Genomic DNA, 27,398 nt, shown 5'->3' on the forward strand with positions numbered 1-27,398 from the left:
CCTGCGTTCCAATGGATCCAATGTAGTAATGTTTTCTCTCTCAAGCTCTTGTTAATAATGTTCTTGGGTCCAATATTTATAAAACCCATAGCCACACTTGACCACTTTCACTCTAAAAAAAATCACTAAAATTGCAGATATTTAATACTTGGTAGACACTGTAGTATGACAAAGTAGGACATTCATTTACAACCTAAAACAAAACTAAAACTAAAAACAAATAAACAAAAAACAGTATGGACATAAAAGGTTACTACCCAACAGCAGCGATATACATGTATATAGTAATAACATAATATTTAATATATAATAATAAAATAGTAATAATAATAATACATTATAATTATTCAAAACCACACTGCAGCTGATGGTAATCTAGCCTTGTTTAAAGCTAGTGGGTCTATGGCCACTTGGTGTGCAGGCACTGCTGCAGCAGAAAGAGTCTCCTGACTTCCACAGCCGGTTCATCTTTTAATTTCAACAACTCTCAGTCAGATGTCCAAAGACATAAATTTAACCTATTCTCAGTACACTCTCAGAGTCCAGTTGGACCCCTAGTCGTCCCAGTACCATACGTTGAGAAACCCATTAAGACCTGAGGCAGATTGTACAAAATGTCTTCTAAGTCCTAACTGTTTTTTCAAAAAGTTATGTTTCTATATCAGTGGTACGCAAAACCTTTTCATGTCAATGACCCCTAAAATTATATGTACAGTATTTGGCCGCCGATCTCAAAATAGTTTGTTCCAGGGACCCCCAGAAGCAAGGTTTTATGTTAACAATGTTCGCTTAGAAAGAAATATAGTCATAGTGTGACATGAAGTGGGGTGCTATGAGCTTGTATATCTGCTATTTTCTTATAGCCAAAGTATATATGGCTAAAATCTAAAATGACACATGCTTTCCTGATTTAATGGATTAACTGACTCCTAAACATTGTTGTGGGTATTGGAGTTGCACAATTAATGCTAAAATGGTGATCCAAATGATTTGTTTCAGTAACGTGATCTTCACTGTCTCAATTAAATAGGGACACTGTTTTGAAGCTATATGTGTTTCTTGTTGCCTCTTATCAACTACAGTCGATGATCTAGTAAATACCTTTTAATTATTTTTAGGATTAGGACTAATTAGGAATTTAGGATTAGATATGCCAGTATCCTGTACTGGCCTATCACAGCTCGCTTTGCAAATAAAATTAAAGAATATTAAAAACACATTCATCATTACAGTATGGTCTCTATCGGGTGATCCGTGGAAACCTAAAAAAAAAGTCCAAAACTGTTACTTTTCAGGATTCAAATTTGAAAGCATCAAAAGAAACAGATCCACAAGCTGAAAACATGTTGCTTCATGCCTAGGTTTGAGCTTGTAGAGCTGCTACTTTTGATATTTTTGTGTGGTGCTATAGTAAGGCATTACTTTACAAAAAAAACACAAACAGTTAGAATAAAGATTCTGCCCGACAAAAAACGATAAGCATGGAAACTGCAGCATGGAAACTAACTATACCTGACAAAAAGCCTCTCAAAGTACACACACTGATGCAGCATAGAGAGTGACCCGCAGCTTCCACAGCTTTGGGTAAAGCGCACTCCAAATAAGATCATGGTTTCACTACACAGCATTAACATTGTTTCAAAAAGTTTCCAAAATAGCGAAATAGACGATCTACAAGCTCATCAAGGCATGGCGATGCGACGTGCTGTGACCTTGTAGGTCGGCAATTCTTGGTACAGTATATAGGTATAAGTGATTGACATTTTGGCAAATGTGAGAAGGGGAGGTTTCAAGCAAAAAGGTTGGGAACCACTTATTTATGTCTTATCTTATCTCTGTGTGAGACACACACACACTGTCGCTCCTGCTCACACAATGCTGTGCTCTGTGTGGTCATTTTGTTCAGCTTCATCCATCTCATCCTGGGTGGAAACATCGGGCTGCGGAGCGCTGGGTCCCTTGTACTGGAGAACTCTCTGATCGACTGCCTCATAGGCCCTACCAACACAGATCAATGCAACATTATCACATACAGGCTGACCGGACCATAGACGCCATCGGTGGACCGCAATTAAGTACATTTACTTGAGTATCTGTACTCATTGTAGTGTAAAATATATTTACTTCTCATACCTGCGAAAGCGATCCTTGTTGAGAAGGCAGACTAGTAGAAGCACACCAGCGAAAACACCAGCTAAAGCAATGATGACTGGAATCCATGGGAAATCACGATCTGTAAGAAGAATTGAGACAGCTCACTAATTACAGTCAAGATTTTAGGCAAATAAAATAAAATAAAAAGCAAATTCACAGTGATGAGGTGGAGACAGAGTATTATGTACGAGCTGATGTCAAATATCATTAGTAATGCAAGATAGATGATTAAAAAGGCATGGTGTATATGGAAACTGACTTGTGTATTCCCTTATGCTGGACTTTATTGTGTTATCCTCACTAACTTGTAACTGTATGTTGATTGTTGATTATTTTCAAATAACATAAAATAAAATAAAGCTAGTGTATTTGGGAAAGAAAGAAAGAAAGAAAGAAAGAAAGAAAGAAAGAAAGAAACATCATGTTACTGTGTCTAGGCCCTATGGGTGACGTGCATGTGACGTCATGAATTTAGAGGGCCACCACTTCAAAAATCCATATTACACCACTGGAGAGGGCGTTCCCTTTTCTTTGACGACGGTCAGCCAGATTGTGGAGAGTAACAGGAAGAGACGTGCAGAAAGTGGGAGACATTATAACCAGTTACACTTAAAACAAGATGATCATTATCATTATTGTTAAGATTTCTCTTTCTCACCTTCATTGCCCACAGCATTTCCTGGGGTCTGTCTTTCATTTTCGTCAGTACAGATTGCTGTGATGTCAAAATGGATATATTAAAACATGAACAAAACAAAAACAAAGCACTAACTCCATAACAACGTATGATTTAAGGGGAACTTCAATCATTAACTGTTGTACTCTCCCCGATGTCCACTTCTGCTTTTAATGTGTTTGATATCATTCTTTGACTGTGTTTTGATTTGAATTCCTAGAGAGCCATTCACTCACTTCACTGACACTGTACAACTGTTACGAAGGTGATACAAGACTAGTATTTCTCCAACACCATCTCTTTGTGGCTTTATGCACACTTGCATAGGAGTTTTCACTTTCACAATGTCACTGAGCTCTTTTGAACACTACTTTACACAGATCAAGTGAATAGCAAGGCTGATTCCACATAGGATGCAGTGTAAATGTCCACAATTCCAAAGCTCTGTAAATCTCTCAATAGCCGTCATACAGCATTCTTTCCTCCCTACAGACGTAGTATTAGCAAAATATCGTCTCTGTCCAGTGGAAACCTCACGTCCTAAACTTACATTAATTTACGAAAGAACTTTAAACAAGTTAAAATATGGAAATAAGATGTTTCTGCCCGACAGCAACAATATCGTTTTTTGGAACTTTTTACAGACTTTTAATGTAATGTTTAGACTGTAACGACCCAATTTCCTCTCAGAGTCAAATAGTCTTAAAATAGGACCTCAACAGTATTGTTCACCCGTGTGGTGTTACTGTATCTCATCATACTGCACTGCTTGAAGGTACTAATAATGACACTCACCAATACAGCGGGCTGTGTGCACATGCTCCTAGGAGGGAGGGAGAGAGGGAGTTAGGGCTGTAACAGTTAATGAAACTCATTGATAATTAAATAAAACACTTAATTAATAATCTATGCCTACTTTATGCATGTCAAAACACATCAAAAATAGTGCGTGAGAGAGCTTCTGATGATAAGCATGTTCATCTGTAATGCTGCGGTCATTCTGTACCTGGCCATCTATGCAGGTGCGTTCATAGTTCAGCTTCTCCATGCACACTGTGGTGGTGATAGAGTGGTCATCTGAGGAGGTCACCAGGGTCCTGTTGTACTCTGCCTCATTGGCTACTATGATGCCCTGAGGTCAGCAAATACACACACACACACACACACACACACACACACACACACACACACACACACACACACACACACCCGTGCGCGCACATGTATAGAGTAATGATTGACAAAACAATAATAATACTTTTACAAACAACAAACTGCTCTGAATTGAGTTCCATTCAACTGGTGTCCTTGTCAGTCTACTGGCCAAGTCGGGGACTGCTAAATACTATTTTTCTTTTAGCATTGATAGATGTACTCCTCATTAATATCCACTGTGAATTGATTGACTGTACTTCACCTGTACTACTAGGGATATGTTGTTCATTATCAGGATTCTGCCAGACAGCAACAATAGTCGGGCCGATGCAAGTCAGGAGCGATGCAAGGTGGGAATGCATACCCCAACCGGTTATGCAATACTTGTACTGATAATGTTAGATGTTACAATCAATGAGTTATTTATTAATGGCCACTAGTCTTCTAGGGACGTTGCAAGTTGCGAATGCATGCCCCACCCAGTCCTGCAATATCTACTTCGTACTTGTTCTCTGTTTGGCTCTGTTTGAATGAGCTAGGTGTTGAAAGGGTTAACTCACGTTAGCATCAGTCCAGTCGTAGTTACATTTGTGTGACAGTGGAAGATCCAAGAGGTTGTATCTGGTTTGGTGTCCATGGTCCAATTTGGTCACATTGCATCTCAGAGGTTGGGCACTGGCAACAGCTGCTATGGCAACTTAAGACAAAGAATGAGAAGAAATCTTTTTAGAAACCACTTGTTAATGAAGTATTTGTATTTCGATATTTGGTATTCATTTTATCTGACACGCTCCTTCCAATATAAACTCACTGTAACTTCAAACAGTCAGACAGACTACTTAATTTCTCTGCTGTGTTAGACTTAGGCTACAAAGGAGCGCCGGCCAGCATAGCGCCTCACCCCACGGAAGTTAGGGTTAGGGTTTGGGTTAGGTTTGGTTGTCGAAAAGATGATATGTAGAAACAGCTACACGCTCCCGGCACGGGTGCCAACATTGGCACAGGGGAGGGTGCACTGGCAGAAGTGTGAGAGAGAGTATTTTTTATTTTAAAATGAAATATTGTTTTTTAAAAGTGGTCAATTAAACGAAGTCACCTTTACATCATATTACATCCTGCACATAATTCTACATTCATTAAAACTCTGAACCTTGACTGAGGAGGGAGTCAGGGAGATAGGTGGGTTACTGAGTCTAATGATCGTTATAACAATGTCCTGCCAATCAAAATATGTCAGAATGTTTGATTGCGACCAAAGGCCGCAGTTTACTATGAGAAATGGCACATCATGTCCGTGTCCGTGTCCGTGTGACATCACGCTGACTCTCACGCTCTGACATCACTGTGATGTCAGGGGAACCAAATCCCTTTCATGGCCACATATGGAGATCCCTGATGTCATCAATATTAAGCCCATATCTGTGAATATCTATGGGTACCAGGGGTCTCCATATATGGGTAACTGGTCCGATATACATCACCGGCCAGATGGGAAAGACATGACGCAACCTTGCTTTTCGCCCTTAGGCGTCTTACTGGTAAGTCATTATCATGTTGTCATTTATGTTGGCATACGTAACATGGCACACTGACCATCTAGAAAATAAAAACATGGCACTTTCATTTCAAAAAGGTTGCTGACCCCTGGGCTACCTGATCATTATGGTCTCCTGAAATACTGCAGGTTCTGTAGTGGCAAAAAAAAAGGATACAGACTCATACAGTACACTCTACCAGCTCATTTTAAACATAATAGCCAACAAACCGTTCACTTCACAGTGGCCAGTGTATAGCTATTTGTATGTATTTATTATTCACATTCACTACAAGGCTAACTACTATACCTTCTTTAATTAAATATCTTGAATCTGCCGGCTAGAATCGCAGAGTAGAGACAATGACGTCACTGCTTTCAACCCCCCCCCAACCTCTTTATGGTGGTAAACAAGGAAAAGCATTGAGATTCCGACACAGGCTGTGTTTAGGCGTGCAAATAATGATGATATCAATGCAGTGATTTATGTGAGTACTAGTAGCGAAGTAGGTTTGTTTATGTTTATTTTTTTACTGAAGTCGAGCCCTCGTGGGGCAGCAATTCAATTCCAAATAACGCGTATCTGAGGCTGAGCCGAATTCCTGGAAGAGCCTGAGATACCTGGCTAGTGAATAATAAACCCATTGAGTTAAACACGACCCCTATTTAGACATGTAGTGCTAGTATTCATTTGCAATATTTTACATTTAAATGCTAACATACGCCGCGGAAATCAAAGCTCAAAATGAATAGCGCTGCGTTACTTGAGATGACGCAATTACACTTTCTAACTACAGTGTACAAACAATGGAAGTGTCGCGTGAGTGTCGACTGTCAAGATAACTCAACTGTAAAAAACACATAACAGCCAACACAGTAAACATGTAACATGTTATGTTAACTTTGAATACTTACGGCAGAGCACCAGTTTTCGGCCAAGAAACAAATCCATTCGAAAAGCTTTTTGGCAACTTTTGTAGGTGGGCAATAATAGTGGCGCGGTGTTTATGATTGTCTATCTCATGATTGTCTTGATATGACGTGATAATAGAGCCAAACCCTTCTCGTGCTGGGGGGATCCCCCAGGCTGACAGCAGTGGTGGAAAAGTACTCTGTTAGTAAAAGTCAGGAATTCTAAATGTACATGAGTAAAAGTATTGGTATTCAAAATGTGCTTAGAGTACAAAAGTAAAAAGTACTCATAATGCAGAATGTCCCATTTCACAAGTTTTCAGATTTGTAAAATGTATAAAAAATATAATAATAATAAACTTAAATAGCAGATCTACAAGCTCACAATGTGTTGCGATGCTGTTTTCTTTCTGCTATTTTTAAATGGCCGAAATGTATATAGCCTAGGGTTGAAGTGTTTATGTTATAGGCCTAATAGCATAATAAAAATCTACAAAACTAACTAGAAAGTTTTCAAATAAATGCAGTGGAGTAAAAGTACAATATTTTGATCTGAGATGTAGTGGAGTAAAAGTATTGGAAGGTGGAAATACTCAAGTAAAGTTCAAATACCTCACAACTGTAGCCTACTAAGTACAGTAACTAAGTAAATCTATTTAGTTACTTTCCACCATGCACAGGCACACATGTGAGGTGTGGTGACGTGAGGGGGTGATATGGTGTAATAATGCAGTGTGATGCAATCGCCCATCGATGGGGACTTCCAGAGTGCGTTCTAAGATTTACACTGTAACAAGTTACTGTATAGTGGTGAATCTGGTGATGGACAGACAGATAATAACAGTGGCTCCCAACCTTTTCTGGATCAGGGCCCACGTGAATATCTTGAAAGTGCAAGAGGTCAGAAATGGGCACATCTTTTGGGGAGGACATATGGGCACATTACCCATTTTACATTTTAGAGCCATAAAGGTGGTTAGAACTAGGGTTGCAAACTCAAATAAGGGACACCTCCCGGCTGCCTGCCTTCCAATGTCATCAATCAATCTCTGATTTGGGACTGTGAATGCATTGGCATAAGGTGAAAGGTAAAGTGGAAGACTCGGTTAATTCTGCATTGGAAATTCAGATTTCAGCATCATCCAGCCGATTGCTGCCGGGGAGCAGTTAGGTGAGAAGTGTCTTGCTCATGGACACCTCCATGCATGGCTGGGGCCAGGAGGATTTTAGGGAGTGAGGATCCGTACTTTTGAACATAAGTTGTAGCTTGGGGACGTAATTTACAATCATAAATTAAGCAATGTTTAATTGTCTATCTTAAAATATCAATCTCATTGTCTTTACATTCCAGGTTCATATATTAGAGAGAGTTGGGCTTAGGTATTGCTTTTACCTTCAGCAAACATTATCGTTATTCTCCACATGGTCTCCTGTTATTATTCATTTATTATTCATTTCAGACCAGTGTGTGGAGTGAGTGCAGGTGAAGATGAACTCTCCAAACTCAGCCAGGGACATTTCTATTAAGAAGGAGGAACTTGAAGACCACCCACAACACAGTACGTATTTGGCCCGATTCATTATCTGTCTGTAAATAAAGTGACTAAATCCGGAGGAAAGTTTTGTTATATTATGAGCTGTGGACTCTGACTGGACAGTAACAGTGGACTGTCACTGGACAGGTTTGTGTTTATTGTGGATGTCACAGTGATTGTTGACTGAGCTGAAAATGCAACTATCCTGCCTGATGCACGCACGCAACCCTCCGCAATAGCTTTCGCCTCTCGGAGAGGCGAACAAGCTACGCTCTGTCTACGACCAGTCTCAAAGTAATGGTGAATAATAAGCTAAATATAGCATCAGACCAGAGAATATGGTATTTCGTTGAAATGTGCCACGGGGAAATGTCTCTGGCTTATTTAGGCTGCAGCACAGAGGTATTGAGTCCGCTCAATTCTACCGACTTGCAAAAGGCTCTGGGTATGTTTCTCGAAAATAGCCGTGCTACAAGCTAACAGTGCAACGCATTGTTAGCTTGTAGATCTGCTATTTTCCGTGAGCGGCCCTGTACAACGGTCAGTCTGACAAGCTTCTGACGTCATCGTATTCTCCGTACTGTTCCTTTTATACAGCTTCACACACTCAATACGAAAACGAAGAAATCCACCTGGGGCCCCGAATTCAAAAAAGATGCGGACTTAGTCATAAATACAGGTCTTAGGGACCTCTCATCCGTACTTGTTAACATAAGTTGTAGCTTGGGGACATAATTTACAATCATAAATTAAGCAAGATGTCTACCCTTAAATATCAATCTCATTGTCTTTGCATTCCAGGTTCATATGTTAGAGAGTTGGGCTTCGGTATTGCGTTTACCTTCTTCAGCAAACATTATTGTTATTCTCCACTAGGTCTCCAGTTATTATTCACTTACTTCATTTCAGACCAATGTGTGAAGTCCAGACTGCAGGTGAAGATGAACTCTCCAGACCCAGCCAGGGACATTGCTATTAAGCAGGAGGAACCTGAAGACCACCCACAACACAGTACGTATTTGGAACGATTCATTATCTGGCCGTAAATAACATGTAAATAAATTGACTAAATACGGTGTATATTCTGTAAGCAAATACTGACGTGCAATTCACCAAGCAGTGCGTACAGCCTTCATTTGTGTGTATCGCGGCTCTAGCTCATTTTTGCCTGACAGTCACGGGGATTTCCCCTTCTCCAGGCGTTTCGCCTCGTGTCGAACCTCCGCGCCCATTTTAACACCATACAAGGTAACTGTGAACTCTAACGTGATGACGTTTATGGTCTCACGTTGCTAACGCAAGACCATAAACATCATCACTTCTAAATGTACAGATCTACAAGTACAAGCCATTTCGTGGCCGATCACAAAGATTGTATGTTGATGTGTTGAAGCGTCCCAAAGCTACTAGCTAACTAGCTAGCGCGGTAATGCGGCAGAAGCGGCACAGGATCAGGAAATGGAGAAATGGGCGTTCTCCTGCTAAATTTAACATGGCCAATGGAGATTCCGCTTTCTTACTTTTTTCTGGCCCAAACCGGAGGTGCTACTTTTCAAGCAGCTCGGCACCAGCGGCCTGGACCAACGGCAATAGAGAGAGTTAAGAGCTACAATCAATTTTGGTTTGTTTTGCTGGGGGACGTAAACAGACCCTTAAAGGACAACTTAGTTTTTTTTTTACAACAAGGTTCATATTTTAGATTGTAATTAGAGAAAAGAAAAGATGAGTGTTAAAATGTTTTCATTTGCTGCTTTCTATTGTTTTAGCCATTTTAGCGATTTTGATTTCAGTGGGTCGGGGCATGCATACAAGTAGCTAAATATGTATTTTTTTAGATAAACTTGGTGTTGGTTACCAAGTGATCCCTGTTGTCGTTGACCCAGAGGAACCCGCTGCAATGGACCAAGAGCCTGGTGTTGGTTGCCAAGAGATCCCAGTAGTCAGGGAATTTTAATAGAACCCTGGGAATAAATTCCTTACCAAACAATTTCTTCACCAATGTGTTCGTAAAGGTGTCTAGTAACATATCTAACAAAGATTGAAATTCAACATCCCTAGCAAAATGTTTGACAGCTAGGGTAATTCTGGGTCTCATTCACTTACTATACGCTGTACTATAAAGGAAAAAATTACTCCCAAAAATATGCTTTAAGTAGCTAGCATTTTAGGGGTCTACTGGGTGTTTTTATTATTCTGAATCCATTGCAAGCATTTGTTTTGCACGAAAAACATTAATTGGGCCAAAAACAGATGCGAAAAAACTATGGTTTAGTGATGAGTCATCACTTTTCACAAGGTGTATGGGGTCCATTTTTGGCCCAAGGGATGTTTTTCGTGCAAAACAAATGCTTGCAATGGATTCAGAATAATTAAAAACACCTAGTTAGACCCCTCACATCCCACTTAAAGCATAATTTTGGGAGTGATATCTTCCCTTACAGTATAGTGTATAGTAAGTGAATGAGACCCAGAATTACCCTAGCTGTCAAACATTTTGCTAGGGATGTTGAATTTCAATCTTTGTTAGATATGTTACTAGACACCTTTACGAACACATTGGTGAAGAAATTGTTTGGTAAGGAATTTATTCCCACATTTGACAGATATTCTGATAACTTTCCCTGACTACAGGTGTCGTCGACCCAGAAGAACCTGATGCAATGGACCTGGTGATCGAGGTCGAGACTGAATCGGACCTCTCCGAATCCGACGACGATCAGGAGAGTCCAGTCAACTCCCAGCCGTCCCAATCTGACCATACAGATACTGATCTGGACGAGGCGGACGAAGAATGGACCCCGAGGAAAGAGCACCCTATTACTTTCGAAAGTGGTAAAGACAAAATCACCATTACACCTCTGCTGATGATCTAAGTCAGGGTTCCCCAATAGGTGGCCCACGGGCCATTTGCGGCCCGCGGGGGGCTACTGTCTGGCCCCCACCAACCCCAGTAATAATGGTAGTATAAGAGCAGCAAGAACACTAGTGTATCGTCATTGTCGGGTGGAAAACCTGTATCTCAAAATGTGTACGTTCTTTTGCAAAGTAAAGCTCTGCTTGATCAAACAAGGCCTTCGCACAAAAGTAGTGAAAACAGCCGATCTACAAGCACACAACGCCTCCCGCGAGGCGTTGTGTGCTTGTAGATCTGCTGTTTTCACTAGTTTAAATCATTTTAAAAATGATAAATGCAAAACGAACGGTTTTGGACATACAAGATTTTCACCCGACAACGACGATATCTGAACTGTCACTGGAGTAGAGGAAACGCCACCGTCGCCCCCTGCAATGTTGTGGCCCTCGGCTTGGTACCCTAGATGCCTAGACATAATTTGGCCCTTGGGGAAAACTAATTGGGGAACCCTGATCTAAGTAATTTACTATTACATTGGATGCATGGTGACTATGTACTGCATTTTATGTATTACATACTGTATATACTTATTGTAAGTCACATTTATTTACTAAATCCCAAAATTGTAAATTGATTTGTTTACATATTTACCAAACTATTTGATATTTTCCTGGCTATGATTTTAGATACGGAGTCGGATGGAGCGGAGCCCACAACTCATTCTAGACCTTTAAGCAGTACAAAAAGTAAGACATTTTTTTATTTTTTTCAGATACATTTTCACATTGTATAATTCTATTGCATTGTAGAGTAGATATAGAGATCTGTTTGTTCAATGCTTTTATCATTTACATTGTAATTGGAGGTGGCAATGAAGAAGTAGAGGGCTGTGCCTCCCTTGACTCTTCTGAAATCACAGTAGTAAATTATAAAATAGTAAATATGATGTGCACGAAATGAAATCATTTTTAAAAACGTGTGCCAGGAGGTGGCAGGGGTGCACCATTCTACAGACGCGGTGGAGGCCTTCCGGCAGAGCCTGGCTGGAGCCAAACGGACTGGAATCCCAGAGACATTGAGTTCACGGCAGTCCCTGGGCCTGCCAGTGCTGCGGCTGCCCTCCAGTCCCAAGATCCGGTTGACTTCCTCGAACTGTTCCTCACAGATGAGCTGCTGCTGCGTATCGCTGAGCAGACCAATTTGTATGCAGCACAGTGCATACCACCTGACGGTGAGAGCACACCGCATGCTAGAGCTAATGCATGGAAACCTACCAATGTGGCCGAACTGAAACATTACTTCGGGCTCCACTTTCTTACTGCCATAATACATAAACCGGAAATCGAAATGTACTGGTCAGTCGATGAGATGCTGGTGACCCCCTTCTTCAACAAAACCATGTCTCGAAACCGTTTTCAACTGATTTGGAGGTTTCTTCACTTCACTGATAATTCAAATGCAGCAAACCTTGGTGCTGACAAGTTGCGCAAAATCCGACCAGTTTTAGATTATGTTGTCTCCAAATTTCGTGAAATGTACATACCAGATAAAAACATTTCTGTTGATGCGGGTACACTTCTATATCGTGGGCGCCTACATTTTAAAATCTTTAATCGACAGAAGACAGAGAAATGTGGGATTAAGACTTATGTCCTCTGTGATTTGGCGACAGGGTATTGTTTCAACATGAAACCGTACTGCAGAGAACCTGCTGTCCAGGTTGAGACAGTTGAATTCCTCCTGGATGGGCTAGCAGGTTTTGGCTACAGGTTATTTATGGATAACATAACAAATTCTGTAGAAATGTGTGACCGTATGCTTGAGCTGAATACACATGTGTGTGGCAAAAATAACAGGGGAGGACCACAGTGCATTCGACGGCTTACCGACGCTGACCTGAATGTTGGGGATTCAATTGCGATGCACAATGACAAAGTGATGTTCTTGGGGTGGCGGGATAAAAGCATTATACGAATGGTGTCGACATTCCACCAGGGAAACATGGAAACCGTGGAGGTATGGCAGAGACATCGGAGTGTTAAAGTGTCAAAAGAGAAGCCTGACTGCATTGTTGAGCACCACCAGAGAATGAATGGGATTGATAAGTTGCACAGACATATTGCATATTACCCATTCATGAGGAAGACTACCAAGTGGACGAACAAATTTGCGGCCTACCTGTTTTCAATATGCATGTTCAACGCTTTTGTTATTTATCAGGCCAAAAACCCCCAGGGTAGGTGTAAATATCTTGTCGACTTCATGCAATCTGTCATACGGTCTTGGACCAGTGTACAGGCACCACAGCGTGAGAGGAGGAGGAACCGCTGTGAGGAAATGGGGAGCGGGGATGCAGAAGGGGTTAGGGTTAGGAATGCTCCTCCACTCGAACCGGATCCAAGGGCACCACGCGAGGAGGCCGAGGGCAGGCTGGATGTCACCCTAGGCCATTTACTTGTGACGTTACAGCCCACCCGTAAAAAAGCTAGACCGACCAAGAGATGTAGGCTGTGTAACCTCAAAGGTCTGCGGAGCGAGACACGCACCTATTGCCCAGTCTGTCGGATGCCCTTACACCATGATTGTTTCCCAATTTATCACACTGATCCGAGCTTGTAGTTGATACTGTATTTGAGCTGCTGCACATTTGAATGTAAACTGTACTTGAATATAAGTTTGTAAAAGGTTACTTTATACATTTATTTTTACGGAACGGAAGGCTGCATTTGAATGTAAACTGACCTTACTAAAAGTATGTAAAAAAAGCATTTTCTGAGTTGTATTTATTTTTGGAATTTGTTTGAAAACAACTTCTGTTCATATGCCTAATGTCACTGAAGCCAACAATAAATGGCTAAAGAGAGACTCAGGGCAGTGGACGTTGTGGTACCAAGAGATCTTTGCACTTGTGTTGGGTGGAGTCTTTCGGCTATACCTGTACCATAATTCTCAAGGGATCCTTTATCCATAAAGAAACATATTACATGAGAAAGTAACCTTAAATATCTTTGTACAAAAACAGAGACACTTGGGTATTTATACATTGCCAGAAGTCAGCTGACATTGCCAGATAAAGAACTGAGCTACTTCATTCAGCTAAATGTCATTAGCTGGTTTCCTCCAGAGGTCTGTACATGGCCCCCCCACCTTTTCCCTTTATATGAAATATCTTCACCTATTTTCACTGAATGTTTGACCATTATGGCATGCCCTGAATAGGTTATACTGTATGTGGTTGATTTTTTTCTTTTCTTCTGAGTGTGCCATATGTACGCACTCTGAGTTAAATAAGCACTGAGTATTTTACACTGGGATCCCACTATTAGTTCAGTGATTCTCAGCCTTTTGAATTTCAAGGTTGATATGCAGATTTGGCTATGGACCCCATTTCATTTCTTCAATCTCTGGGAGCCCAATCTACACAGTAAAAACCTCAGTGTATATTTAACTGTGAGTGTACAAATGGACCTTTGGTGGATCCTGCACCCAATGTCGAGAATCAGTGTTCTAGAATTCAGTCAGAAACCACAAGGCCAGCAGCATCAGTGACTGGGAAGAAGTTTGGATTTGGAGCCCTTTAGTAGTTGAGCAATTTTTTTATCATACATTTGGAGACGGCTGTATAAATGGCCTCATGTGCCATAGCATTAATTAGTCACATTTCATACTATGGCAATTATGAAATATATATGAATATGTCCACAAGATTCACTATGTGCCCTCATCGAATTCTATTGGCATAAAGTAGCCTATAGTTTGACCATTGATGTTTGGCCACTAGATGGCACTCTAAGACCATATAATGGGCCAGGTTTATGTTAAAGGAGCACTTCATCCTATTTAAGTCTTCATGGCACCATTTCTGTCTACTTGGTCTGTGTCTCAGAGGGGGCAATTCAGGAACATGCCTTCCAGTAAAACAAAACGTTTAGAACTTTTTAGTTTTATTGATGCAACTCGACTCAAAATCTATTTCTCACAACATGCCACGATGCACGTTGTGAGCTTGAATATCTATAAAAAAAAATGTAATTGTGGTATTGCCATTTCTATTGGAGTACTTCCACCATTGGTGTAAACTCTCAAATGATTGGACTCACAGATTAGAGTGTGTGTGTGTGTGTGTGTGAAACCTAGTTCAACTGGTTTAGGCAAAGAGAACCGCAGGGTGTGTGGACCTGCTGTGTTATGTCTGATTTATATCCAATCTACAAGCTGACAAAACAACTCGTCCCAACTCCCAGCACGATGTGTTGTGAGCTTGTAGATCGGCTATTTTTGGAGTGTGGCAACTAAGTATATAAATCAGGCTTACGTGAGGTTGCGGGCTAGAGAAGATCATATTAGGTAGGAAATGTCACGCACAGGCCAACACAAAAATAGCACATCTAAAAGCTCACAAGGCATTGCGCTGCAACGACTTGTGAGCTTATAGATCTGCTATTTTTGGTGCACCGGCACACAACTAGAACTCTTAACCCCAAACCTAACCCCTAAATACCCAAACCTAACACAAAGCCGAACCTGAGTCTTTTACTTTATGTAAGTTTAACCCTGAGAAGTGTTTTCTTTAACCATATACTATGCTTGTAGGGCAACACACGCGCGCACACACACACACACACCCCTCTTGTGCTTCCTCATACCTGTGAATTAAGGCTGACACACCTTAACTAAGGTGTGGCCCTGCAGTCATTCACTCTCACTGACTCACTGCTGTCACACGCACAGCCAAAATATCTGTAGATGTACTGTATGTGTTTGCCTGTTTAACCCCTTCAACCAGTGCTTCTCAAGCATAATGTCAATGACTCCCCCACCCCCAATAACGAGACGTATTTGGCCGCAGACCACCCTTCAAAATTATTCCAAACTTGTCAGAATGAAAAAAAAAAAAATAGACGATCTACAAACGCACAATGCGGCATTGTGTGATGTGAGGTTGTAGATAAGCTATTTTTGAATAGCCGTAGTATAAAACAGGGTTGAATTGTTTAGGCCGGTTTAGCTTGGCACCCCCTGGAAGTCGGAACCCCTTCAAGGACCCCACTTTGACAACCACTGCCTTAAACCTTATATACCTATACTATCATCACTGACTGGAGTAGCCTACTGCTATTCAGTCGGATGGATGGACGGACAGGAGCAAAGACAGTCTATGGCCTATGGGCCATCCGGCCTGGCGGAGACAACAACGAAAAAGACCAATGTTTGCAATGGGAGGTTGGTTTGTTTCATGAACCTTGACCTTGGTCTGTCGCTGCCCTCCTCCTGACATCTGTTGCAGTCTAGCCACAGAAACACCCTGCTCGCCCTCCCGTCTTCAGTCTGTCTCTGCTTGCTTTTGTTACTACTTCTGTCTGGACATCTGACCCCAACTGATCCCCCATCCCCCCACCCCACCCGGTGCATTGTGGCACTCGTTGCTTTGAGACTGCTGGGACAATGATTCTCACATTGTCTCATGTCAAGGACACCACATTGATTGTATTTGGCCACGGATCACCATCTGAGAAATATATTGCCAGCGATCCCCGATCATGATTTGTGCTGTTAAAATATTCCACAGAAACCATGATGCATCTCCACATTTCAAATTTCCCCTCCTTTTTCCCGGAAATGAATGCCCTACTGGCCTACTTCAAGTGTCAGACAAAAGTAGTGAAAATAGCTTAAAAGTAGCAGGAAATAATAATTTTTCAAATAATGAAAAGGGAACGATTTTGGACAAGGTTTCCACCAGACAGCAACTATGGGAACGGTCCACATTTAGAGTTACATTCAGTCAGGTTTGCAGGGCCTGCTGAGGCAAGCAGTGCATGTAAGCAAAAACCAAACCCCAAGTGTCAGTACAAAAACCACACACACCATCGCCGTTGGGCAGAATCCTTGTATCTTCACATTTCAACTTTCGAGCTTGTTGAACTTCTATTTCTTTAAAGTGAAAGTGGCTTTCACTTAAGTGGCAATTTCCAAATATACTAAAAGCATAGGTCTTAATTGGTTAATGTTTTGTAATAATCCAAATCTACAAAGCAACTTGTAGCTGAAGTTGTCAAATAGTAGTGGTGGAGTAAAAAGCATAATGTTTGCCACTGAGATGTAGTGGAATAGAAGTATAAAATATAGAGAATGTTGACATACGCTGACATAAGTAAAGTAAATGTACCTCAAACTAGTTACTTTCAAACACTGGGTGTAGTTACACCTGAACTCAGCGTATTCCCGCACTGTGATTACAGCCTGCTCACACAGGGAATGCCAGCTGTGATAATGGGTGCAGGCCATTCATTTTGCTGACAATGAAGAGCAGTTCCTACTCAAATCAGTATTTAACGTCTTACCTACTTCTAAATTGCACCCTTCTCTAACAATAAGATCTCAAGTTTTTACAATGATAAAGGCTATTTAAAAAAACAAAGCGCAATCTGAAAATGCATCTCTGCTGGTAGGCTCTGTCTCGCTTAAGGGAAAACGAGATTTGACTGGAGCCAGTCCACCCAGTTGCACGTACTGAGATGTGACATCACTGTAGCTCAAATAAAATGTGCCTTTAAACACTTTATTACATTCTGATTATTAATCAGAAATGTCATTGTGAAAGCACCAAGTAGTCCTCTCCACAATATCATCACAATATAAATATCAAGTCCACATCGCCCACCCCTGACTAGTCATGATGGCAAATTGTTTGACACCTAAGCTGAGAAGCTAGCCGACAATTCCTCAATTTGAAGCTCCTTCTGCAATACAGTTAAAGCAGTGTTCCTCAACCTGTGGTCAGGGCCCAAAGATTACAGGGGGTGACGTAAGGCCTGGTCTGTTTGGAACATTTTCAACATGTTCCACAAAATCAAAACGTTCCTTCATCCACCTTCAACCTGGGATTCCTCATTTTGGTCATAGTCAAAAACATGTTTTTCATTTGTCAATGTTTGTCAAAAGATATGCATATCTATATAAGCTCACATTGTGTAACGTTGATCATACAAGAACTACTGTACAGCACCTATTGTGTTCGAGTTCACGTGTGGGGGAGGGGGAGGGGCAAGGAAAAAAAACATTGATTCTCAAAGTGAAGTCCAGGGACCCCCAATGGTCATTGAGGTTCCAGGTGGGCCCTGAGCGAAATGATTAATATAGCATCATCAATTTGAAAATAGCCCAAGTTCACAGCACGTTGGCTGTGATGTGAGCATGCATCCATTTACAAAATAATCTTTTAATAACGCCACAAATTTTAAATGGGGTCCCTGGCACAACATATTTTAGGATGGGGGCCCGTGGCTGAATGCATATTCATTTGGGGGTCCTAAAAAAAGGTCGGGAAACAACTGATCTAAAAACCACAATACCACACCATCTACACAAGGCAGTGCAGTGTGCCAGCATGCCTTGGCACACTGGGACCACTGGCATCCCTGATTTGACCATGTCATAATAGGAGAAAATGCTACATTGTATTTGATTACGTTTATCTGATCCGGGGCCGCGAAAAAAATCAGCCTTGCTGCAGCAGACCCCAGTGCAGGCTGTTTAGGATGCCCCCCAACCCAGTGGGGACAATAATTATAACTTATTAAATGCTGGCTTAAAAATTCATCCAAAGCAGGAAATTAGGCTACGCAAAGCCTATATCGTTGTGCATCTAACCGTGTCTTTTAAAACACGCTTGTAAGAAGGTGTTCCTCGATTCCTTGATTCGGTACTTGAACTTGTATTCTTGTTGGGCAGCATTCTACAGAGATGTAAAGGAGGTTACATGCTACCATAGTTCTGATGTCATATGGTTGAATGTAGAACTTTACAGTTTACTGGATTCTAAGCTACATGCTTCTTATTAGGAATATTTGACACTTGACCAGTTTTCCCCATCCTCTTTCTCAAGGTTTCCCCTTTTCTGAAAATTGCAAATGATGGGAGCTTTTATCATTCACCAGCCATTTTTGAATATCCGTAGTATAAATAAGCATCAATCATAAAACATCCCATAGTTTGAATAATACATGTCTTTGAGCAGAAACTATCTGAAATTTGGAACTTCAATCTCATCAGGTGTTTACAGTTTTAAGGTCACAGAATTTCTGGCTCATTTAGTTAAAGGCCAATTTGGCGCACATGGCGGCCATTCTGCTAACTGGATCGTGGCCATTTAAAGTTACATATAGTGTATCTGGGTAATTTAAGCGCTATACATTGATCATTTGGTCATAATAGGTCAAAAGTAAATCCTTAGTGAATAAACATTAAAGGGATATTCCACTTTCAAAAAAGCGTGGTCATTTTATCGTCTACTCATGCTTTTGTGAACACCCTGGACATATTTTAATTAGCTTGATTCAATATTTAGATATTCATTTTATCAGACAATCCCCACCCAGGGCCCCTTCCTATACAAACCCATTGTAACTTCAAACTCCATTCTAAAAAATTCATCAACATTTTCTGTCGACTACCCTCCTAATATGTGAGCTGGCCGTGTTTTTTCATATAATTTTAATAATTTCTTATATTTAATTTCCATTTTCCTCCCCCAAAAAATATAAATGAAAAAAGTTATCGAAAAACACGGCTAGCTCACATATAAATTTCTTTGAAAGTGGAATATCCCTTTAAACACTTGATATATTAAAATAGCTCAATATTCCCATAGTAATCATTGCTACAGCATGTTAGTTCAGTAACATTGGTCTCCCCGTCTCTCCAGCTCTTCAGTAAACAGAAAATAAATGTTAAGGTCAGGATACCACTTTTATCCACACAGGAGCAAGAACTCATACAGGCTTCAGGCCAAACAAGTGATTTGTAAGCAATGAAACTAAATATTGAGCAGACAAAGTTGGAACAGGGATACTAAAATTCAAGCTGATAAAATAATCTCTATGTACTTTCCGATTACTGTTGGAATATAGAGCTTTTAGCTTATTTTTTAATTCCTCAATGTTACTTATTCACTCATTGCTTGACATAGTATGAATTTTGCTTGAAGCAAATTTCATCACAGGAGAAATAAAACTCAATCATTCCATCAGTCAGGTGGTCCCCACAGGAAGAAAAAAAAAAGAAAGCAAGCAATTCAAAGCAGACCATTGATATTTGATTCTGAAATGTACAGGCCAGCATATTCCTGTCATTTTACATTCAAGAGGACGTGGGGATAATGACTCGCACTTGGTAATCTGTGGTATTTGATGTTTTTTTTATTGGTATTTCTTTTTTTGGAGACCGTTTCAGAAGACCATAGATTTTACAACAGATTTAATAATAATGCAGAGCTCTAAAGAGAGAGGGAGAGAACCAGAGAAGTGTTTCTATCGTAGACTGTTGCGGTCTGCTGTTAAAACATTTTAACCACAGCTGTTTCTATTCAACAGACACACTCCTAATCACCATAGGGAGAAAAAAAAAAAAGGAATGAAGAAAAACGAGAACAAAATTATAATCCAACATTTTTGCTTTCTCTTTTAGTAAATAACACCCAGGATACATCATTCATTCCTTCCTTTCAGAAACAACAAAAAAGACAGTTTTTCTCAGTTAACATCTTTTCATTTTGCTTGGAGGGAAGAAAGGATTAAAATAATAAAAAAGGAGCGGGGAAGGAGGATTGACATTTTCTAAATGTGTTCACTGGGGGTAGAGGGACAAGCCCCATTTATGCTTAGTTTCGCACCAGTGTCGCTCGTTAAAAAATAGCCGATCTACAAGCTCTTAAATCATGGAGCTTGTAGATCGGCTATTTTCGGCACGTGACACCGGCATGCAACCAAGTACAAAATTAAGCAACAGAGAGAAAAAAGTAACGGGTCAGCCGACCATTCATCTGAATCATCTCAACGTTTCCAGAAAAACAAAAAATAAAAACAAAAATGAACGTATAGAGAAGGGTAGAAGAGACGAGTGGAGCGAGATTAGGGAAGGGAGGGGCTACGGCCGCCACATCCAAAAAAAACAAAAAAATCCTGCTTCTTTTCTTTTCTTTCAGAGTGGAGAAGAGTTTTATTGTATATACATACCGATATATAGATATCGCTGCAGACGTTGGCATGTGTATCTATATATATATATATCCATTACATAGTTATCATGGAAGGAGAGAACAGTTTGTTTGTTGGGGAGGTTTGGAGGAAAATAGAGAGAGAGATTGAGAGAGCGAGAGAGAGAGAGTGGTGGTCCTGGTTGCCAATTGTTACACTGCGATGGCGAGAGGGCCCACTCTTCTGATTTCCACCACTGACACGGCGCTCAGAAACCTGCAGGCACACAGAGGAGAGCGTGTAAACAAAAGAGAAACGCTTTTGCACAGCCATACTGAATTTCACTGGCTTAATAGCCCTCCTTCGTTGACTCACTGTGGAAAGTAAAGCATCGGATTAACACAATATTTGTCATTACCGCGAAATGTTACGCTTGAAAGAGCAGGAAATATGTTTAAAAGAAATAAAGAAATGACAGACACCAAAGTCAGGGTAGAAGACTAAAACAAAACGTTAGATATGATAGGAATTAAATTAGGTTAGTATAATTGGCTAATCTCGTTAAGTTTTTCAAACTTCCTTTGTGAACGTCTGTAGAGAGCCACTAGGAAGCACAACTAATTTTGCTTGCTGAAAGGATTCAGACAGGGCTTTATTTTACCATGTAGTTATTTTGTCAACTTTTTGTTCCATCGTCTTGATACTACAGGATCTCAGATCTGTGCCTACAGACAGGCCTGGGGAAATCTAAATTCAAACTTAAACAGGGGTGAGAACAAATCTATCCACTGCTTTGAAAACCACTCCCGATGTTGTCCCAATATGAAGGGCCTCTGTCAAGTCTTTACATTGGTTCTGAGATGCAGTTATTTTTCTTCCGTCTCTGTATCGGTTACCAAACAGTTTAAGCCCCTACGTTGAATTTAGATGTCAGAAGACGTTAGGTAGGCAAAGATCTCAGAAAGTCTTGACTAGTGGCTACACAGAACTACTGGAAGCATATTGTTAAGTTGTGGGACTGCCAATGGAAACAAAGGGAACCAACTACCTAGTATCAGAGGTTTAACTATTTGAACCTTGGAATTAAAATAAACGGGACTATTCCTTTACATTAAAGAGCAGGCAACGAGCTATTCATCTATGAGACTCATCCAGTAACGTGTACATATCAAATACTGCAGGTCTGGTCTTCAATCGTGCTCATGTTTGTTTGTTGTCACTGATCCACTGTGACACTGTGATGACCTGGACTTCACCCACTTAAACCCTATATACTTAGCTGACCGAGGTTCCCCAGGGCTCTATAACAAGTATTTCCCTCAACACTAAATCTCTTTCCAAGGTTCTGTGAGCTCAAAGATAAGCCATTTTCAACTAACTGGGCGTCTGATTTAGTAGGATTCTGAATTTGGAACATTAGCTATGACACAGTCATATCTTTGCCTTTGCATGTTACGCAATGTGGAACAAAGGGGAAACAAAACAAAAGATTCTTTCTGTGACTTGGTTCTGTTTTGGTGCACTGTGGGAAAAAAACCTCAAGCGGTAATTAGAGCTTGAGGGCTTGGTCTGGTCCACACTCCAGATTGTCCTAGAAGCAACGCAAAAGCAAAGCCACAGTGGAAACTTCTATACTGGCTTACAGACTGAGAGAAGGCTGACCGTCATGACAAATTATTTGACTGCATCAGTTAACGTCAATAGTGCAGCCAATGTGTCCTGATTTTTAACCATTCCAATCAGCCAGGCACCTCTTTTTTTGACATGTCATTCTAGTTAAAAATTGAGAAGGCATTGAGTGACAGGGACATGGCCACACATCACCCAGTCCTCTTGTAACTCTGCTGCAGGGACACCGCATGCATGGCTGTGCAAACTCTACAGCGTGGAGACTGGACCTTCTAAATGAGGAGCATTTGCACAGCTCAAGTGTCTATGGAGAACAAAGACTTTCAACAATGGTCCCTGTGTGGACTGGACATGTTATCATAGAGCGCTTAAGAAGATTCTATCACTTTCTTTTCAAAAAGGTGAAAATAAAAGATCTACACCAAGCAGATCTAACATCCATTTTTCATACAACGTAGTATATAGGGCATAACCAACCCCTATCCTGGGCATGTCTTTGTAGGCCAACATTTGGCAGCAACAGCCCATCTACAGGCTCACTTGTTGTGAGCTTGTAGATTGGCTATTTTCGGCAAAGAGATTTGGTGTAGAGGGGGGAAAAAAGGAGCGGACAAAGTAAATATATTTTGCAGGGGGACCCTGGTAATCACTTTCAATATTTATTGGCAACAAAGCGTAGTGCTTGGTAGAATGGAGAAGACATAAGACGCCCAACTAGTGTACCGGTAAGTACATTTACTCAAGTATCTCGGGCGGCCGAGCTTCTAGTTTACTTAATTACTCAAGCTATTGTATCTGCATATAATTGGTCCTCATTAATGCTCATAATAAGATTGCACCATTTCTGGCTACTTGCTCAGGGGAGTTTCCCCGGCTTGTGGAAGGAACCCATTATTCCAAACAGTTCCTTTCCCCTCCATCAGGCGCCCCGGCTGGCCAGGGGGAGGCAGTAGAGACCAGGATAACTGCATGTTTTTTGGGATGGTACCTACCCTAGGGGACACAGGGAGAACATGCAAACTCCACAGTAGCTTGGAATCTCCATCAATAATGTCATTGGTAAGCAGTTTCTGAACTGTCCATAGCCCAACAATGGAGTGAGAAAACGGAAATTATGGCATCTTTTTTAGCATGAGTGAGGACCAACTTTATGAAGATAAAAGTTGAAAATGGATGACGTGAGTACTTCAATTACGTTTAGGTACTTTCCACTCCAGTACAGTTATTCACCCAGGAGGTCAATCCACCAATTGCTTTTGCTGTTGCTTTGAAAGGTCAGCCAGTGTAATTAAGACTAAATTTAATATTTAGCGCTTTCATTGCGCGTTAATCCCTCCACTGTCAGAAACAAGGCACCACACAGACTGACTGGTCTCTACTGTCTAGACCTCTGTGTTGTGTTACTCTGTAGCTGAGTCATTCAGCCTGCCGGTTGGGCTTTGAGCCAAACTTCAGAAAAAGCTTCTAGATTTTCAATTTGCTGTTTTTGAAGGTTTGGGAATTATTGTTTTGAGCTTAGATGTGCCATTGATTTGTTTTAGTTTTTAGTTTTTTTAACAAATGTTAAAAGTTTTGCAATATTTTTGAAACATTTTAAGAAAAATCTTGTATAGGGATCCCTGACAAAATATTTTCAGATGGGTGTCCACAGCCAAATACATATGATTGTATACATTTGAGAAGCCAAGTTCCAAAACACTGGTTTCAACCGGAGCCCGTCTAAGAACTCACTGTACTGCAACCTGACACCTAATCACTTCACTGTACAACAAGTATTTCAAACTACTGCTATGCGGATATTCTGAAGAGGGTTGAAATGGCCGATACCGCACCACACCTTGGAGTTGTAAAGGCCCAACTGTCGCTCACTATGGCCCGGGTCAAAGGTCAACAAATGAACCCTCCAGCTGCGAGTTAAGCATAGAAAGTCTCTCACACCCCCCTCAAACAGGCTGTCGTGTGTGTAAATGTCACCGTCTAGTTGTAAGAAGATTCCAATGTTGTTTACATGGCTGCAGTTAATGCACAGCCTTGGAGAGCTATTTATGTGTGTGGTGCACACAGGATGGGGTTAAGACAGTAGCCATTTGAGTAGGGGTGCAACAGTTAATCAAATTTATCAATTATAAAAAATAATCTATAATTTACCAAAATAATCGACTAAGTAAATGATCCCTATTTTGGGCATGTCATGTCACGATTTAGGAAAGTAGTTAAAATAGCCGATGGCGTTGTGATCTTGTAGATGGCCTGTTTTTTGCACTTGTGGGACTAAGCAAACTGAGATTAAGTGTTTAATTGATACATAGATACATTAAATAAATCTTTAAATGCACAAAAACAGAATAATCTAAGTGATATTATCGTTTATCGTGATAAAAACACCCACGATAATCGTATAGTGGAGATTTTGTCTTTTCACTCAAATATCTTTGCCAAAAAACAACCGATCTACAAGTTCGCAACGCGTTGTGAGCGTGTAGATCGGCAATGTTTTTGCAAATGTTCCGCCCCAGGATAATGGATTTTGATTATCGTGAGATTATCGTAAATCGTGATTTCTTCATATCGTCCCATCCCTACACCAAACAAATCGGGAACTCACTCACTTGCTTTGGCAATGTTTGGAGAAATATAAATATAAATATTAGTTATTGTCAATGGCCAAACTATAATAAAAATTACATTTCAACGGAAATGTAATTGGCTAAATGAACCTCCCAAAGAAGTTAGGTTGATGGACCATTTAGTTACCAGTGGTGGACTGAAGTTAGACCTGCCATCAGGACTCAAGTGCATTTGGCTCAAAGTACATTTGGCTCAAAGTAATCACTCAGAAGAAGTTTTTATTAATTTGGAACTACTTCCTTTTCTTAGATGTTGGCTCAATTCAATCCATGTCATCATTTAATTACTTTTAAACAAAAGACTGCACATGCACACACACGTTCACAAGCAGTTCCATTTTTGGCTTCCATGTCTCCGCCTACTTAGCCTGTGTGCTGGTTGAGTCACAGCTATCAATGGAGAGGGTTAGCAAGCATGCCAACAGGCTGAAAGTCGTCACTGCCGGGTTAGACACCTTGTATATCCAAGTTTCAAATGTATGTTTTTTTTCTTCATAAAGTAAAGCCCTGCTTCATCATAAAAAGACTGTCGCACAAGACTAGTGAAAACAGCTGATCTACAAGCACACAAAGCCTAACACTTGTGTGCTTGTAGAGGTTTAACATCGCTTTTAAAATGATAAATACAAAACGAACGGTTTTGGAGATACAGGTTTCCACCCGACAACGACGAAGTGCCACTGAGCTGGTTGAAGAGCAGCTATGAATGGAGGAGGTTAGCTAGCTAGCATGCTAGCTCACAGGCTGAAAGTGACATGACCATGTACACAAAGGATTAGAGCTGCAGTGAAACGAGCGTCATCAAAGTCCTATTTATAACCTACTGCACTGTTCTGCTCTTACAACTACTGGTAGTAACACTGTACAATTCTGAGTGTTCTTTTAACCCTTTAGGCACCTTTTTTTAGCACTTTGAGTTAGATTAACACTCAGGATTTCACTAATCAAGTACATTGTTTGACCAAGATAAAGGGTGTGGAAGATGAGTGGAGCAGGGTAAACTGGAGGGAAGAACAGGGTGTTTGTGGGGGAGGGGGACAGCAGTTCAATGACTCAACTACAACTGCCAGTAATCCAATTGGCGCCCAAAACCGCAGATCTACATGCTCACAAGGGGTTGTGCTGCGGTGTGTTGTATAAGCTTATAGATCTTCTATTTCAGGCAGTAATCTTCTGAATCTAATACAGGCTCGAATACAGGCCAAAGGGAGTTAAGTGATAAAAATCTAACATTCAGATTAAATTAAAAGCAACCCTGTGATAAACCAGTTAACAAGTCAAGACAGTGGCACAGCGGAGACAGGGGAGTCTTCAACGGGGGTCCTCAGAGCTACTACAGGGGGGCCGCCAAATCTTTGTGTGATAGGATAATTCTTTTAGATTAACAACTTGAACCCTCGCGTCCCTATTCTGAGAAGAACTTTGGCCTAAAATAGCCGATCTACAAGCTCTTAGCTCTCAACGCCTCGCAGCGCAGGCGTTGAGAGCTTGTAGATCGGAGTGATAGGTCAAGTTTACAGTATCAACAAAGTGATTAAATGTCTGGGGAAAAAAACATTAATCCAACATAGACTGACGAGAGGGTTGTCAAACAAGTCTATGAAATCAATGAAAATCTGCAACACAATTTATACAACATGTAGAGGGGGTCCCTGCTTCATCTCTCTCTCAGTTAAGGGGTCCTTGGCCTGAAAACGTTGAAGACCCCTGAGGTAAACAATTCTGTCCACCACAGCCTGACACCTCTGACGGCTGCCTTGTTGGGAGATAACAGCCAGAAAACAATCTGAAAACAATACTATAGTGTATATAAAAAAGGAAAACATTCTGATTGTACATTTCCAGGTTATATATATAGTTAACGTCTGATCTCAGATACAATCAAAAAATGGGAGTCTGTGGTCTAATCGATATCGAATTTGGGGTATTTGAAATGAAAATGAACAACAAACTACAAATCACACACCTAACAGGCCTATATACTGTACGAACGCCGACATTTTAGACAGTGCAGTAAAGCCAGGGTGTGTGCCTGGCCAACAAAAGGCCTACAACAATAGACCTAGATATTGTACTAAGCTAAGTCACCAGAACAGAGTACAGAAATACATTGAGACAATGAGGTAAGAAGCTCTTTATTAAATTTAGTTTGTTAAACTATAAAGCTGCTTCACTCCAAATGATTCAATTAGTCTGGTCTCTGTTTACAGAGCATGCGCGTTATGTTGTGATGCAGATCAGAATAACAAAACACTGCAGTGATTATGCAGCTTAGGATATTACAAAATCTGAATCATTTTATGCATTACTTTAGACTGGCTGACTTGGGTGATGCATCAAAAGAA

General features: G+C 40.8%; 3 protein-coding genes across 5 annotated transcripts in view; 1 reads left to right on the forward strand and 2 right to left on the reverse strand.

The window, feature by feature from the left end:
- Positions 1-1,098: 1,098 nt before the first annotated feature.
- LOC308301573 (uncharacterized protein) lies at positions 1,099-6,608 on the reverse strand. Its single transcript, XM_080745595.1, has 7 exons — positions 6,435-6,608; positions 4,546-4,682; positions 3,837-3,962; positions 3,626-3,653; positions 2,813-2,869; positions 2,134-2,233; positions 1,099-1,998 (listed from the first exon to the last, which is right to left on the reverse strand). Exons 1-7 carry the CDS (start codon positions 6,469-6,471, stop codon positions 1,869-1,871), a joined length of 615 nt encoding a protein of 204 aa, XP_080601721.1. The 5' UTR covers positions 6,472-6,608; the 3' UTR covers positions 1,099-1,868.
- A 1,290-nt stretch (positions 6,609-7,898) lies between these two features.
- On the forward strand, positions 7,899-13,556 carry LOC308301530 (piggyBac transposable element-derived protein 4-like). Its single transcript, XM_080745543.1, has 5 exons — positions 7,899-7,990; positions 8,876-8,977; positions 10,598-10,798; positions 11,507-11,566; positions 11,806-13,556. The coding sequence occupies exons 1-5, from the start codon at positions 7,921-7,923 to the stop codon at positions 13,437-13,439; spliced, it is 2,067 nt and encodes a 688-aa protein (XP_080601669.1). The 5' UTR covers positions 7,899-7,920; the 3' UTR covers positions 13,440-13,556.
- Positions 13,557-20,002: 6,446 nt separating this feature from the next.
- Positions 20,003-27,398, reverse strand: part of csnk1a1 (casein kinase 1, alpha 1) — a 37,789-nt gene continuing 30,393 nt past the window's right edge. For all 3 annotated transcript variants that reach the window (XM_080746365.1, XM_080746367.1, XM_080746368.1), the window contains one exon: positions 20,003-21,073. Coding sequence is in view for 1 of the 3 variants with exons in the window: in XM_080746367.1 (XP_080602493.1) it covers positions 21,066-21,073 (8 nt within the window). In the remaining 2 variants the exon portion in view is untranslated. The remainder of the gene's footprint in view (positions 21,074-27,398) is intronic.

Source organism: Nannobrachium achirus, assembly GCF_963921795.1.
Source record: "Nannobrachium achirus genome assembly, chromosome: 17".
Taxonomy (NCBI): Eukaryota; Metazoa; Chordata; class Actinopteri; order Myctophiformes; family Myctophidae; genus Nannobrachium; species Nannobrachium achirus.